Below are 17089 nucleotides of genomic sequence, written 5' to 3'. Positions count from 1 at the left end.
TACTCACCAGCAACCACATACCACACAACAGAACCACTAACCCAGGAACCTATCCTTGCAACAAAGCCCGTTGCCAACTGTGCCCACATATCTATTCAGGGGACACCATCACAGGGCCTAATCACATCAGCCACACTATCAGAGGCTCGTTCACCTGCACATCCACCAATGTGATATATGCCATCATGTGCCAGCAATGCCCCTCTGCCATGTACATTGGTCAAACTGGACAGTCTCTACGTAAAAGAGTAAATGGACACAAATCAGATGTCAAGAATTATAACATTCATAAACCAGTCGGAAAACACTTCAATCTCTCTGGTCACGCGATTACAGACATGAAAGTCGCTATTTTACAACAAAAAAACTTCAAATCCAGACTCCAGCGAGAAACTGCTGAATTGGAATTAATTTGCAAATTGGATACAATTAACTTAGGCTTGAATAGAGACTGGGAGTGGCTTAGTCATTATGCAAGATAGCCTATTTCCCCTTGTTTTTTCCTACCCCCCCTCTCCCCCGACGTTCTTGTTAAACCCTGGATTTGTGCTGGAAATGGCCCACCTTGATTATCATACACAATGTAAGGAGAGCGGCCACTTTGGATAAGCTATTACCAGCAGGAGAGTGAGTTTGTGTGTGGGGGGGGGGTGAGAAAACCTGGATTTGTGCTGGAAATGGCCCAACTTGATTATCATACACATTATAAGGAGAGTGATCACTTTAGATAAGCTATTACCAGTAGGAGGTATTTTTTCATGCTTTGTGTGTATATAATAAGATCTTCTACACTTTCCACAGTATAAAGAAAAGGAGTACTTGTGGCACCTTAGAGACTAACCAGTTTATTTGAGCATGAGCTTTCGTGAGCTACAGCTCACTTCATCGGATGCATGCTGCTATGCATCCGATGAAGTGAGCTGTAGCTCACGAAAGCTCATGCTCAAATAAACTGGTTAGTCTCTAAGGTGCCACAAGTACTCCTTTTCTTTTTACGAATACAGACTAACACGGCTGTTACTCTGAAACCTTTCCACAGTATGCATCCGATGAAGTGAGCTGTAGCTCATGAAAGCTTATGCTCAAATAAATTGGTTAGTCTCTAAGGTGCCACAAGTACTCCTTTTCTTTTTGCGAATACAGACTAACACGGCTGTTACTCTGAAACCTGTCATTATAACAGTGGTTCTCAAACTTTTATACTTTAACATAGCAAGCCTCTGAGTGTGACTCCCCATATAAACAAAAAACACTTTTTTTCTATTTAACACCATTACAAATGCTGGCTTCAAAGCAAGGTTTGGGTAGAGGCTGACAGCTCGTGACCCCCCAGATAATAACCTTGTGACTCCCTGAGGGGTCCCGACCCCAAGTTTGAGAACCCCTGCATTATAAAATGGATTCTGAGCAGCATTCACACTATACAGCCTTCTCTCTGTAGAACTTTTAAATCATGCCCACTGCTTGGGTGATTGTCTGTAAAAAATGGCTAAACAGAAGCTGAGCCAAGGAGTTGAAAAGAGAGTACAAAACAACTCTACCAGGGCATCTGAACAGGAAGTCAAGTCCAGTGGGTGAAAGTGTGCACTGAACCACAGCCATCCCAGGTAGAAATAAGGAGTGAGTTAGAGTAAAAATATTTATTTACATAGTACCCATAATCCAGTGTTTTATAGCATATGTATAGTGACTTTCATCCCCAAGGATCCGAAAGCATTTTACCAATGACATAAGAACAATATCATTGAATTGCAGAGCACAGAAGTGTGGCAAGCAGCACTCTGCCAAAGTTGGGTGACAGGGCTGGGCTGGGGAAGGAAAGGGACATTATACAAGGATTCACGGCTATTTGTTTACGAAAAATGCCCTGGGATCTGCAGACTAGCCAGGCCCCGGTTTCTACAATCTTATCTGGAAACAACCCCCCCCCCGCACCCCAGAGCCGCGGGACCAGCCGGGCACGAAAGCAGCAGCAAGAGTTTGTTGCCGCAGGTGAGGGGTGACAGCCCGTTTACCAGGCACTAATTTTGAATACAAAGAACCTGAGGAGCCTGACCTCTGCGCCACTGTACATTTGGAGTAATTTCCCCTTGCCCCGGTGCTCGCTCCCGGAGGCCAGCTGCCGCCCCCGTACGGAAGCAGCTCTTTTATTGCCGTGAGAGCCCTGCGGCTGGAGGGGCAGGGACCGCGCCTGTCTCTGGCCACGCACGGGGCCGCAGTGAACGCGTAACAGGTAACGTTAGAGGTGGGCCGGAGCAGCTGGGCGGGGGGAGAGCCGCTCCTGCTGGGTCTGTGGCAGGCCCAGCTGCCCAGGGCGGGGAGAGCCGAACCGTGCGCGCCGGCGAGCCAGCGCCTGACGCCCCCCGCCTTCAACCGCCGCCAGAGCCTCCCGCAACGCCCGCGGGAGCACGAGGCTCCCCCTCCTTCTGCGTGACCTTTCCTCTCTGGGCGTCCCCGCGGGCCCCGCCTGTTCCGCCTGCTGCTGGGGCGCCAGCGTGCGTGGCCGCCGTGTTCGCGCTCTCGTGGTTGAGGCCGGCGGGGACAGTGTAAATATAACCCCCCTCATCGCAGCAAGGTGAACCCCCCCCGCTCCGTCCCGCCCCGGGCAGCGTCTACCGCGGGGGAGCTGGGTGCTGTCACCGCCGCACCGGTTCCTTTCCGGCCCGTCGGGAACGGGGGGCCGCGGAGCAGGCCTCGTGCAGCTCTGCGCCCCTCTAGCAGCTGCCCCGGCGTGGGCTGGGGTTCAGCCGCCTCCCACGGGCCGGGGCACTGGGCCGCTGCGGGCCTCCGGCTGGGGGCAGCCTCCCCCGATGGGCCGCTGCCCTGCTCTCTGGCGTGGGGCGCTTCGGCCTCGCCGTGCCCAGGCGCCCGACTCGGTGCCCAGCTGGCCCAGTGCCCGCCCGGCAGTCTCCGCCGTGCCCCTCACGTCCGCACGCGTCAGGCTTGGAAGCGGAGCAGGAGGCGGTAGCTGCCTCGGGCAGGCCGAGTGGGGTGTGTGTTAAATTTCGCTCCCCCTCTTAGTCTCTGAGCCGGTTATTTTTAGCTCAGCCTTTGCAGGGGATTTGCAGAAGCTGCAGCAGCCAAATCCACCTTCTCAGCCACGCGAGGTCTCTGTGCTGCGTGAGGGGGCCATGCGCTGCTCTGCCCGGCTGCTGCTGCTGCCTGCGGTGCCCTGCTGTCATGGCTCCCAGAAAGGTACCTGGAATCTCTCTGGGAAGGGAAACGTGTGTGGGGCGTCCGCACGCTGCCTGTTGTAGGCTCTGAGGGACTAGAAAGGAACTGGGGGGTGGGGAACCGGGCTCCAAATATTAAACGTTTTCTATGTTGTCATTTCAGATGCCCCCCAAAAAGGGAGGTGATGATGGGGTTAAGCCACATCCAATCATTGGAAGATTTGGGACGTCGCTGAAAATCGGCATTGTTGGGCTGCCAAATGTTGGGTAGGTAACTGAGAGGAGACGCTTTGGGCTTATCCATCCTCCAGACTGTAGCTGGTTGTGCTTAGTATGCATCTTAGCAGTCAAGTGTTGAAAACGTACAGGATGGAACAAAACTTTATGCTTTATTTATGTGTTTATTAGTTAGATGAAGTGATCTGATTAGGCTTCATTGGTTGTTGAATTTGTTTGCATCGCAGTCATGATCTGGCTTGTCAATTTTATTATATTTGTTTGAATGTGAAGAAACAACAGTCAGAGGGCTAAAATGTAATATAGTCATATACACAAATTTGTACATTAAAGCCTATCCTCTGGAAATGAAAAGCAAGTGAATAACTGAATCTGTATAAAGTGTTTGAGGAGTTGACTCCAATTCATTTGTGAAACAAATAGGTAGTTTGTGTGTGTGTGGTTTTTTTTTTTAATGATCAAAATGCACTATGTTTGCGGTGTTGGCTTAAATCGGAACATTTCTGAAAGCCACTCATTTGAAAACTGGTTATGTTTTGTGTGGAAACATGTCTAAAATGAAGGATAAAATCTAATTTTTTTTTTTTTAAGTTTGAATTGCTTTTAGGTTGAGAACATGAAAAATACTATCCTGTTCTACAGTAACCTTACATAAAGGGCTGAAAAAATTATAGTGGAGAGAGAATATACTGAAAGAAACAATCCTTTATTGCCAGGGAGATGATATTAGTAATCTGTTATTACCATTCCTAACTTTCATGCTTCTGTGGGCTGTATGTTGTAATAGTAGCAATAATGGGTAAATTTAAGAGGGAAGACTGTAGACAGGGCAGGTTAATGATGCCACAATCATAAGCACTAAGAATAACTTTATATTTTTCCTTCTTGGTCAAGTTTTCTGAGGTCTGTGAATGAAATGAGTTTATATAAAAATTTAGTGCTACATTGTTTGTGTGAGAGAAATTTGATAGGAAGTGTGATAATAGCTCTTTTCATCTGTAGAGCTCAAAAGCCCCTATCAAAGAGGTTAAGTGACTTCTCTTTAATTGAAGATGTTGGAATAACTGGGAAATGCATGAAGTTTATGGTAGATTATTAATAGTCATTGGTGATTATGCTACATTTGGAAAACTAACGCAAGATGAGGTTGCATAACAACATGGGGCACAAATGTTCAAACTTGCCGATCATTTGGTTTAGGCCTCTGTTACTCTGCAGCAGAATGTTGTGGTCCAATCTGACGCCATTTGTCTCACATCAAGATGGTTAATGTTCATCTGTATTCCACCATGCGCATCATAACTAGCACGATTTGACCCGCATCAGTGCTGTGGCTCCCCAAGTTAAACATCACTCTTCCGCACATCTGCCATGAGGATGCTACAGACAGAATGGTTGACAAGATCAGGGCAGACCTGAGCTTACCACTATACACAGAACTCTTTGACCACCCAAAAATGTGCTTCTTGTCGAGACACCTATTATGGGCAACTTCCCCTGCCCAGATTTCTCTGTGACGTCAGTGTGGCATGAATAATGGTCTGCAGTGGACGTCAGAAACCAGTGTCTTATAACTGATCTGACCATGCGTTTACTCAGCTTTTATTTGCCATGCTGCTTATGGACCTTCTGAACCGTTTTTGAATGGGCCAGGGTCAGTGTGCAGCAAGCCTTCACGCCTGGGTCCAAAGAAGGATCCTACGTGCTGCTGTGTCCAAAGATAGTGTCGGTTACTGACGATTGCCCTCTGTTAGTTGTCCCCTGGAATTATTTTAGTCCCGGGTTCAGTTGTTCCCTCCCTTAAGCTGGGGGTGGAACCTCTGGATATGCTCCCAGATCTCAATAGGTGATCAGATTGGTGGTAGTTTACTTTTTAAAAAATCTTCCTCCTCACATTAAATTTGTATAGTACAAACAGGAATAAAACTTTTAGTTGTTAAATGATTGCAGCATTTTCTTTTTCACTGGCTTATAAAATACTTTATACAAATATGAAAATAAACTTAGACACTGTTAATTGTTTTGGAATTGATCGTAAACAATTCTGATAACTTCACAACTTAAATGGTATTTATTTATTTTTTTATTTTTATATATAATTTTAAAGAAAAAGGATATGTTGCTTTCCTATTAGCCAAGAAGTTCCTTTTAAAACTATCTTAGGACAGCAGCACCAAAAATACTCTTGTAATTATTATTTATACAGGGTATTACCACAATACTAATTTAACCATAAATTTCTTTATTAAATCTAAAGACTAGATGCTATTTATACAATTGATCTAAACATGCCTAAAAAGCATAAATAATAAGCAATTTACTATATCCAACTAGCAACAAAACATTTATAAGCATTTGATCAAGATATTTACAAACAGGTTAAACCCAGGGATGCTTAGAGCCATATTGGTCATCTCCGAATTGGTCAGGCAGATGTTACCATCCCTTGAAGAGTTTACCTTTTGTAATACTCTTTAACCCAACAACTTAGCTAAGGCCAGATGAAGCCATTTTTTAAATAATACATAAAAAAATCTTATTGCTCCTAGTATCTAACTGTTTTATTTCTATTACTTCAGCACAAACATTAAATATGAACACTGATATTTCGAAGGGTCACTTCAACAACACAACGCTTTTCTCATGATCTCACTCTTTTTGATCATGTACTTTTGGTCTTATTGCTTATGCTAATATCCAACTCCATTTAAAGCCATCATTCACCCAAATCTTCTAATGTGGGCCTACATTCCTATACCCTCCTTGCTCTTTCCATTGCGTTCTCTGCTCACACCTGCTTGTTCACACGTTTTTGCAGAGCCTGGTGAAAGTTATGTACCAGAAACAAGAATATTGTCAGATATACCAAGTAAACAAAATGGAGTTTTGTCACACTAGTAGGCTAAAAGAAAAGGAGTACTTGTGGTACCTGAGAGACTAACAAATTTATCTGAGCATAAGCTTTCGTGAGCTACAGCTCACTTCATCGGCTGCATCCGATGAAGTGAGCTGTAGCTCACAAAAGCTTATGCTCAGATAAATTTGTTAGTCTCTCAGGTGCTATAAGTACTCCTTTTTCTTTTTGTGAATACAGACTAACACGGCTGCTACCCTGAAACTAGTAGGCTAATAATTCTCAGATGAAAATGTAATTTTTAAGTGGATAGCATCTCTTTGAGACAAATGGTTTTAGGTACGATGCATGTAATAACAAAATAAACTATCTGATGGTTGTGTTGTATATTTAACTCATTCAACTTTCAAAATTCTGATTTTAATAATGGGATTTTTTTCATAGCTTTCTTTAAGCCACCAAGAATCTTTCTGAAATTAAAAGGGCAATAATAGCAACACAGGAAAAAATAGAATAGTAGACTTATAACTCATGGTCTGATCCAAAGAATATTGAAGGTAATGGGAGCCTTTTTGTTCTCTTCAATGGACTAACGTATTAGGCATTCAGAGAGGACTGAGGAGTCAAGTAAAGTTCAAAACAAATGGCAGACTGAGTGATATATAAGCAGTCTGTAACATGGTGTGAGTGAAAATGCTCTACTTAATAGTTTGATATTGATAGTGGTTCTACTATTGGTGGCTAGCTCACATGGTAAAGAAAGTTTAAGATACTTCTATCTCTCAACTAGAGGAATAGTGTATCCATATAGAATATTTCAAATTGTTTAATATGATGTCCTTTTCAGACTTCTCCTCTTTAGATTTTCCTCTCATCTCTTGTCTCTTGCCTATTTAAGTCTAAATGTTCTGCCCAGCACAAGTAATAAAGATGCTATGGATCTAAATAATGCCCAAGGTATTTAAAGAACAAGAGTTTGTAGAAACGGGGAAAGAGTTTCAAACTCTCATTTGTCAGTATGGAACTACTTCAGTTGGATAAGAAAATAATTGTTTCATGCCTGGCCATTTTATCTTGTTTTGCATGGTAGGAAAAAGTGTAGTTTTTGCCCTGAGAGCAAAACATTTTTGTGATCTGCTTTTGGTTTACTGTACCTCTATTTTGTTTTTGATAACATTTAGTGAGAAAATTTTAAAGACACAAATGAGGGTTGGGTTTCCATTTTCCCCTTTGTACCTTTGAAAGCATCTTGTACTACAAGAGGGACAGCTGATAATGTTTAATGAATTTTTAACTCCTCTTCTGGTCTGTACTAGTTCATGGTGGTATGATCTTTGTTCATAATATTAATTGTTTTGTGGGATCCAGTCTTTGTATTTTGGATCTCAGAATAGAATGAGAGAATTTTTTATCTTGTTCTTTTTAATACCTCTAAATCGGCAAACTATAGCCCGCGGGCCACATCCGGCCCCTGAGCTCTCGGCGGGGGAGGCTAGCCTCCGGCCCCTCCCCTGCTGTTCCCCCTCCCCTGTGGCTATGCTGCCACGCAGGTAGCACGGCTTGCGCCCACTCACCTCCCAGGCGTTCCAATAAGCCTGTCCTGCCACTCTGAGCAGCATGGTAAGGGTCGGGGGGGGGGCTTTGGATGAGGGGCAGAAGGTCCCGGGCATTAGTCAGGGGACAGAGGGTGGTTGGATGGGGTGGAGGTTTGGGGGTGGTCAGGGAACGGGGGGGTTGGATGGGGGGGTGGGGTACTGGAGGGTCGGGGGGTCCTGGGAGTGGGAGGACAGGGAGTGGAGGGGTTGGATGGGGTCCGGGGGGGGGCCGTTAGGGATGGGGGGGTCCTGGGAGGGGGCGGTCAGGGGACAAGCGGGGGGGTTGGATGGGTTGGGGGGCCTGTCAGGGGCTAGGGGCCTGGATAGGGGTCGGGGCAGTCAGGGGACAGGGAGCAGGCGGGGTTGGATACGGGGGGAGGTCCTGGGGGGGCAGTCAGGGGCTGGGGTTCCTAGGAGGGGGTGGTTAGGGGACAAGGAGCAGGGGGGGTTGGATGGGTCACGGGTTTTGAGGGGGGCGGATAGGGGGCTGGGATCAGGCTGTTTGGGGAGGGACAGCCTTCCCTACCTGGCCCTCCATACCGTTTCGCAACCCTGATGTGGCCCTTGGGCCAAAAAGTTTGCTAACCCCTGCTCTAAATGAAACTGGATTAAGAGGGTCTTCTTTTTGTTTTTAGGAAATCCACATTCTTTAATGTGTTAACAAAAAGTCAGGCAGCAGCAGAAAACTTCCCTTTCTGCACTATTGATCCAAATGAGAGTCGGGTACCTGTGCCAGATGATAGGTTCGACTTCCTATGCCAGTACCATAAGCCTCCAAGGTAACTCTAAATCTTATTTTTTTTCCAACTAAAATGCTTTTTAACAAAAACTGTCCTAAATTATTGTAAAAGATGAATGTCAGTTCAGTGCTGGCTTTTTTCTTTAATCACCTTCTTCTAAAGACTACTTCAGTGTGTGTGATTTTAGTTTAGAATTAAGACCTCTTAGAATGTGACTTGATATGTACAAGTAATTGGAATCTTGTGCCTTCCATCTGACATCTGTGATAGAACAATTAGGAACATAGGAATTGCCATTCCTGATCAGACTATGTAGTCCAGTATCCTCTCATCCCAGAGTGAACAATTATGATTTAAGCTGCCCATTGAGGATCTTTATCAGTTAGAGCTGGTTTATGCCATGATGGGTTTACATCTTATTTTTTATCCTATTTTAAAGTAAATGTATACGCTCTAATTGTCCCTAAAAAATATTCTAATCCCTTTTTAAAATTTTACTGAGCTCAGGGCCTCAGTGATGATGTATTAGTGAGTTGCACAGGTTATTTTTTTTCTAACTGGTCCACTATTTACTTTGGTGGTTGTAAATTTGCTTTTGAGTTTCATTAAATGTCATCTTTTTTTTATAAGAGGAAAAAAGTCTGCTCTTAGTTAACCTCTTTCTACTATTATTTTATATGCTTCTATGATATTTTCATTTGTCTCCTATAAACAGTTAAAGAAACAGAAAGACATGCATATAAAAGCTTCCAATCAATTTTATCGCCTGTCTCGACTCTTCTTTCTGTTATAAGACATATTAAAGTTATATCTAATATGTTCAGCATCAGACTTGGAGTATACATACGTAAAAGTCAAAAATCTTAATTTTAAGATGACCCCTTTTTATTTGCTTTTGGAAGTCGAAAACTGTATAAACACCTTTCTTTATCGCTTAGAAATTCTAGTTTTGAGGCTGCTGATGTAGCCAGATCATAATCAGTGTGAAATACACCACATTTATTGTCTGATTATCTCTGCATTTCTGTATATTTTGCATGGTTTGTTACAACTCAATTTTAGTACCAAATCAGCAGTAGAACTAAAAGGGATAATGAAATTGTTGGCCAAATATTAATTTCTTAAAACTTGCAAACCTGTTGCTAACTGTAATTGATAGAAAAACTATTTGAAAAGTATTAGAAATATGTACCTAATACTGGAAAACAAATTAGTATAGAGATCTTTGTTATAGATTTCTTCTAATATGATCACTGATAGCATAAGTGATGCTATGCAGGATGTAGAGTAAAGTTTTAGTTCTTGCCCCAGTGAGCTTGCAATCTAAAAAAACAAAACTACAAAATAGTTTATTGTAGAAACACCAGACGTAGTGGTTGCAAGACATAATGGCTCAGTTGTTGTCGTTTTCTTGAATCCTACTCCAAGACATAGTGGTGTGTTAACACTGATGGGCCTTATGGAAGAAGGGTGTTTTGAGGAGGAGAAGGTAGGGGATTGAAATCCTTCTGGGGTCTGTGTTCTAAAGTGAAGGTGGTGACATGGGTGAAAAAATCAAAGGGATAATTTTTCCTTGGTCTTAATGCTGTTTAAGCGGAAAAACTTCTGTTTTAATTCAATTTCTGTTCTTTTTATAGAAGCAGTATTGACACTTTTAAAGTAGCCAGTTAGTACTCTTTTTCCCATTTCTTAAATATTACTGAATATTGTCTCTTGCTAAACCTTTAGGCATAAATAGTCAGTTACATGAAAGTCACAGTTTGAACAGCACTCTGATTCATTTTTACAAGCTTGCTTGATTTTATAGATACTCAAAGGATATGGGAATTAGATTGTTTCCCCTGCAGAATTGGGGCTGCAGAGCTGCTGGCCACTGGCCTCTGCAGTGCCCCACTTGGCGGGGGTAGAGGCTTTGCATGGTCTGGCTGCTGGACTTTTTCCTCATTCTCCAGGGGATGGGAGAGGGACTGAAAAACCCAGCTCTGGCAAAGGGCGAGACAGGGCAGGGCCACGTCACACCATATTCCCTGGTGGAACAGTAGAGAAACTGGGGGGAGTAAAGGGTCTGGGGGTGCAAGTGTCTGGGCTGGCGGCTGCCCTGTAGCTGGGCTCTGGGGGGAGGAGGGTGCAAGTGTCCTCACAGCTGGGCTCTGGGGGAGGGGAGTTCAGGTGTCTGGGGGCCCCATCCAATACCCCCCAACTGGATTGTTGTAGGAGTTTCTGTAACTCTCTACCCCTGGAGGAGTCTTTCGTTGTTATGTGCATTGTTGATAGGTATTTTGAAAAAAATTACCAAAATAATTGAAACTGGAGTGATTATACTGTTGTTTTTGACAAATAAAATATGCAGAATTTTAAAATATTGTGTGCAGAATTTTTAATTTTTTGGCAGAGAACTCCCCCAGGAGTAGGTGTTGCTACCTTTACTTCTGCGGTGCCTTCAGAGCTGGGTGGCTGGAGAACAGCAGATGCTGGCTGGCCACCCAGCTCTGAAGGCAGCCAGCAGCGGCACAGAAGTAAAAATGGAAATACCCTGCCATGACACCCTTATTTCTGCATTGCTGCTGGCAGTGGTGCTACCTTCAGAATTTGGCTCCCTGCTAGCAGCCGCAGAGCTTCCTGCAATAGGGGGAGGTTCCTGGAGATGGGTCTGACCCAGCCCCGGGAGTGGCTCCTGCAGGGGAAAAGGAAGTCCTGTCCCTCACCAGCCTGGCTAGGACAAGCCATAGGAGCCCTTTGTATGGTAGGAGCCCTCGGCCATAGTGCCCCCAGCCCTGGCCTTCCCTGGCTCCAGGCCCAGTGCCCTGGCACTTGGGGGTTAAATGGGCCTTGGGCTGGCTGTGTTTGGGGTTGACCACAGAGCCCCCCTTTCCAACCACAGCGCCCTGGGCAGTCGCACACATTGCCCACCCATCGGGCTGGTTCTGCCCCCACCAAAAGTGGGGGCCCTGCTCCATACCATGCCACCCTCGCTTCTGTGCTGGTGCTGCGTTCAGAGCTGTGTGCCCGGCTAGTAGCCGCTGCTCTCCGGCTGCCCAGCTCTGATGGCAGCACTGCCGCCAGCAATAGCGCAGAAGGGTTGCAATATCGCAACCCCTCCATGGCCCCTTTTTGGGTTGGGATCTCCATGGTTACACTGAAATTTCAGTGTAAGTATCTGAAATCGTGAAATTTAAAATTTTTAAAATCCTATGATGGTGAAAAGAAAAGGAGTACTTGTGGCACCTTAGAGACTAACCAATTTATTTGAGCATAAGCTTTCGTGAGCTACCAGAGGGTGATGCACTCCTTTTCTTTTTGCGAATTCAGACTAACATGGCTGTTACTCTGAAACCTATGATGGTGAAGTTGACCAAAATGGGCAGTTAATTTGGTAGGGCCCCACATATTTTGCAACTTACACTCTTTTAAATCTGCAACCATAAACAATGTCACATTCCTTTACAACAGGCATTTGTTTCTTCTCCTACAGCCTGAATAAATAATATCCTCTCCAAACTTAGCAATTTAAATGCAGTTCTGTATGCTGTTTCTCTTGAAGGATACACAATGAATGTTTATATTTTCTGTCTCAACACTAGCATTGTACACTTTAGTTACTTCAATAATCTCAGTTCAGCACCTCAAGACTTTGTTTATTCTATCGCCTAAACAGTTCCGTGCATCTTATTACACTGTAAATCATTACAAAACCATTTATTCAATAAGTTCAGAGTTAAGTCTGTATGTTTTGTGAATTTGAGAGAAGATTGTAGGGTAGTGATTAATGAAGTGGTGGCTTTTTTATTGTTTTGTGTATGGTAAATGCATTTAATATTACTGAAATACAAGTTAAGGTTTTTTTTTCTCTTGAAACTTTAAATAGTATTGCAAACCAATAATTTGAAATAGCTTTCGAATAAAAATTAGCAATAAGTTGCTTTTTTTCCTTATAATTAAAAAGACTATCCTGAATCTCTTTATTTACTGGATTGTCAGATATTTGGGATGAGATTCCCCCCCCCCCCCCCCCCCCCAAAGTTCTCCGTGCTAGCTGAAATCTGCTCATATTAAAATAAACAATGGGAGTTTTACCATTCACTTCGATGGGAACAGAATTGGGCCATCTCTGAGCCCTTTTGAAACTTGTACCTGTGGTCTAATATATGCAACAATTTTTGATATAAAAACAAAGCATTTAACTCCACATAGGAATATACACAATTTATCTGGATAAAGCACTGCCATGTCTGCAACCGTATAAGATAATCCGTCTTTCCAGAACCACATACATTTACAGGCCAAAGTTTCTCTAAAACATATGATTACATAAAATCATCTTTGGCCTCATTCTGTTTATCTTGCACTTCAACTTGTTTGTGGGCCAATTTAAGTCAGCTTGTGTGTGACACTTATATTTTGGCATTAAAAGTAAATGTGCCAGCAGTGAAAGAGAATTTAAAGACCACAGTTTGGACTGTCTGTTTTTTTTGCCTGGCAGGAGAGAGCAAAATTTAGTTCCAGTAGTGTATTTTGTTGCTTTGGTAACTTTGTATTCAATCTCTAAAAACCAGCCATCTACAGTAGATTCATCCTGATTCCCTTACATCTCTTAGTTTCTTATTAATAAGATGTCTGTCTTAATAAGATGGTGCAGACAATCTTGAGTCTTTCATTTTTACTTCTTCGAGTGCTTGCTCATGTCCACACACACCTAAGTTGAATGCTCACCACATACACCGGTGCTAGAAGTTTTTTCCCTCAACAGTATCCATAGAGGACCAGCTTTGGTGCCCCCGGAGTGGGATGCACATGCCACGATATATAGGGCACCGCCAGTTCCCACTACCCTCAGTTCATTCTTGCCACCAGTGATGGTGCTGGAACTGTTGCTGCTTCAACTAGTGCTGTTGCTGCTCATTTGTATGAACTAATTATTTCTTGTATTATAGTGAACATAGTTTTCTGTTAGTGTTTATAAATCCCTTAGCTATAGTTAGAGACTTCGTAGGTCCTGAATGGGACTTTGCCTCAGGATGGGGCATGCCCCGGTCCCCAGGCTTTAAGCCCTGTGATTACCCCAGGAGGCCCATGCCTGTTAGGGATCCACACAGCAGTTGTCTGCGTTGCTTGGGCGAAGGGCACATTAGTGAAAAGCACAAAATTTGCAAGTCCTTCAAGCCAAGGACTAAGAAGGAGCGCGATATTCATTTAAGAGCGCTCCTTCTGGAGTCTGCCCTCACCCCAGCACCGGAGCAGCTCTCCGACTCGGTGCCGAGCACCGTGACCTTGGTATGCAGCGCCCCACTGGGATCGTCCACGGGCTGGCACTGATCCCCATCCATGGCTCTGACCAAGAAGCCCAAGAAGATAGTGCAAGGCCAGTCTCCAACCTCCCACAAGGGAAAGGATAAGACACAGTGTGATCAAGGTCCAATGCCAGGCAGCTCTTCACCCACATCAGGATCTCTGGCCCAAGCTCCAGTGGAGCGATGTAGCCCAACCCGCTCCTCGCCGGCTACCCCGGATAGTGGCAGAGGCCTCCATCAGCTCCAGGTACTGTCCACGCCAGAGGCCCTGCAGGCAGCGCAGGAGATCATGTGCCACCCACGCTGGCTCCTTTGGTTCCCTGGTCACAAGGTAAACCCATGTTCAGACCGCTTCGGTCCCCATCTCAGCGTCACCATTCCCTGTCATGGGGGGGCGTCCTGCCAGCGCTCGCCCTCCTGTAGCCACCATGCATCTGACCACGAAAGGCAGATGCAGTGCAGTCTCATTTGCTCCCTGGACCTTGCGTATGGGCAGAGAGGCTTGAAGCTCAGCTCGGTGGCTACTGGGTGCAGACCTTTGGAGGCACGTGGCCCCCAGGTCCTGATACCTGATATCTCTGAGACCATGTTATCACTCCAGGGACCTGTCGAGAGATCGACGTTGCCATTCCTCAGACTTTCACTGATCCCCTAGGAGGGCATCTCCACATGCGGGTGCATCCCGGCACTGGGCCCGTTCTGACTCCTGGTCCCACTCCTCATCCCTGTACTGCTTGTCAGGCATGAAATGTAGATTGCTGGTTCCGATTCATCAAGTGCCACCGGTCCATAAGACCCTGCTCCAGATTGGACTCTAGGCGGAGTGACCGGCACCAGTCAGGACAGAGCCACCGTTCTGCTTTGTCCTGGTTGCCTGGGAGTGACTGCTCAGGATCCAGCCCTGGTTTGGAGCGAGGTTCCCTGATGGTGGGACAAGTTCCAGTACCAGCTATGTTGGCATCGAAACTGGCCCTGTGGCCTCGGGCGCGGTGGCTGGTGCTGTGATACCCATGGAACCGTGGGGGTTCACCCAGCCCTCCCAGACCACCCGCTCAGTGTCTGGAGCATCAGAGAAACCAGCTGTCTCTCTCTCCCGCCCTCCTGCGGTGCAGAAAACCTCGGGCGCAAGGACCCTGCAGGTCCAAGAGGGAGCAGGGGAACAAGCCACTGGGCCACTGATGGTTTTTGAGGACCCTACAGCACTGACATCTTCATAGTTGTTGCCAGACGAGGCTATAATGGGGTCCCCTCTCCCGGTTCCTCCGGATGATGCTGAAGCGCACTAGGAATTACTGAAGAGGGTCACTACCAACCTGGGTCTTCAGGCAGAGGAGCTAGAGGAGCCCTCAGACTCTCTCTTCGATGTCCTCTGCTTCACAGCCCCGGCCATGGTGGCTCTTCCCCTTCATTATGGGATCTCTAAGATCACTAATGCCTTGTGGCAAACACCCTCTGCCCTCCTGGAGATGAGTGGCAGGGAGGAGCACAAGTACTTTGTGCCATCCAAAGGCCACGAGTAGCTGTACACCCACCCTGCTCCCAACTTCCTAATGATAGACTTATAGACTTTAAGGTCAGAAGGAACCATTATGATCGTCTAGTCTGACCTCCTGCACAACGCAGGCCACAGAATCTCATCCACCCACTCCTGTAACAAACCTCTAACCTATGTCTGAGCTATTGAAGTCCTCAAATCATGGTTTAAAGACTTCAAGGTGCAGAGAATCCTCCAGCAAGTGACCCATGCCCCACACTGCAGAGGAAGGCAAAAAAACCCCAGGGCTTCTTCCAATCTGCCCTGGAGAAAAATTCCTTCCCGATCCCAAATACGGCGATCAGCTAAACCCTGAGCATGTGGGCAAGACTCACCAGCCAGACACCCAGGAAAGAATTCTCTGTAGTAACTCAGATCCCACCCTGTCTAACATCCCATCACAGGCCATTGGGCATATCTACCGCTAATAGTTGAGGATGAATTAATTTCCAAAATTAGGCTATTCCATTATATCATCCCTTCCATAAATTTATCAAGCTTAGTCTGGAAGCCAGATATGTCTTTTGCCCCCACTGCTTCCCGTGGAAGGCTGTTCCAGAACTTCACTCCTCTGATGGTTAGAAACCTTTGTCTAATTTCAAGTGTAAACTTCCTGATGGTCAGTTTATATCCATTTGTTCTTAAATAATTCTTCTCCCTCTGTGATATTTATCCCTCTGATATATTTATAGAGAGCAATCATATCTCCCCTCAGCCTTCTTTTGGTTAGGCTAAACAAGCCAAGCTCCTTGAGTCTCCTTTCATAAGACCGGTTTTCCATTCCTCCGATCATCCTAGTAGCCCTTCTCTGTACCTGGTCCAGTTTTGAATTCATCCTTCTTAAACATGGGAGACCAGAACTGCACACAATATTGCAGATGAGGTCTCACCAGTGTCTTGAATAGTGGTACGAACACCTCCTTATCTCTGGAAATACTAGAAATACCTCCCCTGATGCATCCAAAGACCAGATTAGCTTTTTTTCACGGCCATATCACATTACCAGCTCTTAGTCATCCTGTGATCAACTGATACTCCGAGGTCCTTCTCCTCCTCTGTTACTTCCAAGTGATGCGTCCCCAGCTTATAACTAAAATTCTTTTTATTAATCCCAAAATGCATGACCTTGCACTTCTCACTATTAAATTTAATCCTATTACCATTACTCCAGTTTACAAGGTCATCCAGATCTTCCTGTATGATATCCTGGTCTTTCTCTGTATTGGCAATACCTCCCAGCTTTGTGTCATCCGCAGACTTTATTAGTACATTCCAGCTTTTTGTGCCAAGGTCAGTAATAAAAAGATCGGTCCCAAAACCGATCGCTGAGGAACTCCACTAGTAACCTCCTTCCAGCCTGACAGTTCACCTTTCAGAGTGACCCGTTATAGTCTCCCCTTTAACCAGTTCCTTATCCACCTTTCAATTTTCACATTGATCCCCATCTTTTCCAGTTTAGCTAATAATTCCCCATGTGAAACTCTATCAAATGCCTTACTGAAATAGAGATAAATTAAATCCATTGCACTTCCTTTGTCTAAAAAATCTGTTACCTTCTCATCGAAGGAGATCAGGTTGGTTTGACATGATCTACCTTTTGTAAAACCATGTTGTATTTTGTCCCAGTTACCATTGACCTCAATATCCTTAACTACTTTCTCCTTCAAA

The 17089-nt window shown here is 45.1% G+C and overlaps 1 protein-coding gene across 6 annotated transcripts in view; it reads left to right on the top strand.

The window, feature by feature from the left end:
- Window positions 1-1875: 1875 nt before the first annotated feature.
- The window catches only part of OLA1 (Obg like ATPase 1), a 209474-nt gene continuing 194260 nt past the window's right edge, over window positions 1876-17089 (top strand). The window contains exons 1-4 of one of the 6 annotated variants that reach the window (XM_043525485.1): window positions 2180-2233; window positions 3058-3195; window positions 3337-3440; window positions 8495-8638. In XM_043525485.1, the coding sequence (XP_043381420.1) occupies window positions 3181-3195; window positions 3337-3440; window positions 8495-8638 (263 nt within the window). In that variant the 5' untranslated portion in view covers window positions 2180-2233; window positions 3058-3180. Of the gene's footprint in view, window positions 3196-3336; window positions 3441-8494; window positions 8639-17089 lie in introns of all 6 variants that reach the window. The other 5 variants (XM_037911886.2, XM_037911884.2, XM_037911885.2 and 2 more) reach the window with 5 other exon arrangements.

Source organism: Chelonia mydas, chromosome 11 (assembly GCF_015237465.2).
Source record: "Chelonia mydas isolate rCheMyd1 chromosome 11, rCheMyd1.pri.v2, whole genome shotgun sequence".
NCBI classification, from domain to species: Eukaryota; Metazoa; Chordata; order Testudines; family Cheloniidae; genus Chelonia; species Chelonia mydas.
The sequence above is the reverse complement of the archived record's forward strand: the minus strand, read 5'-3'. Positions and strand labels throughout refer to the sequence as shown.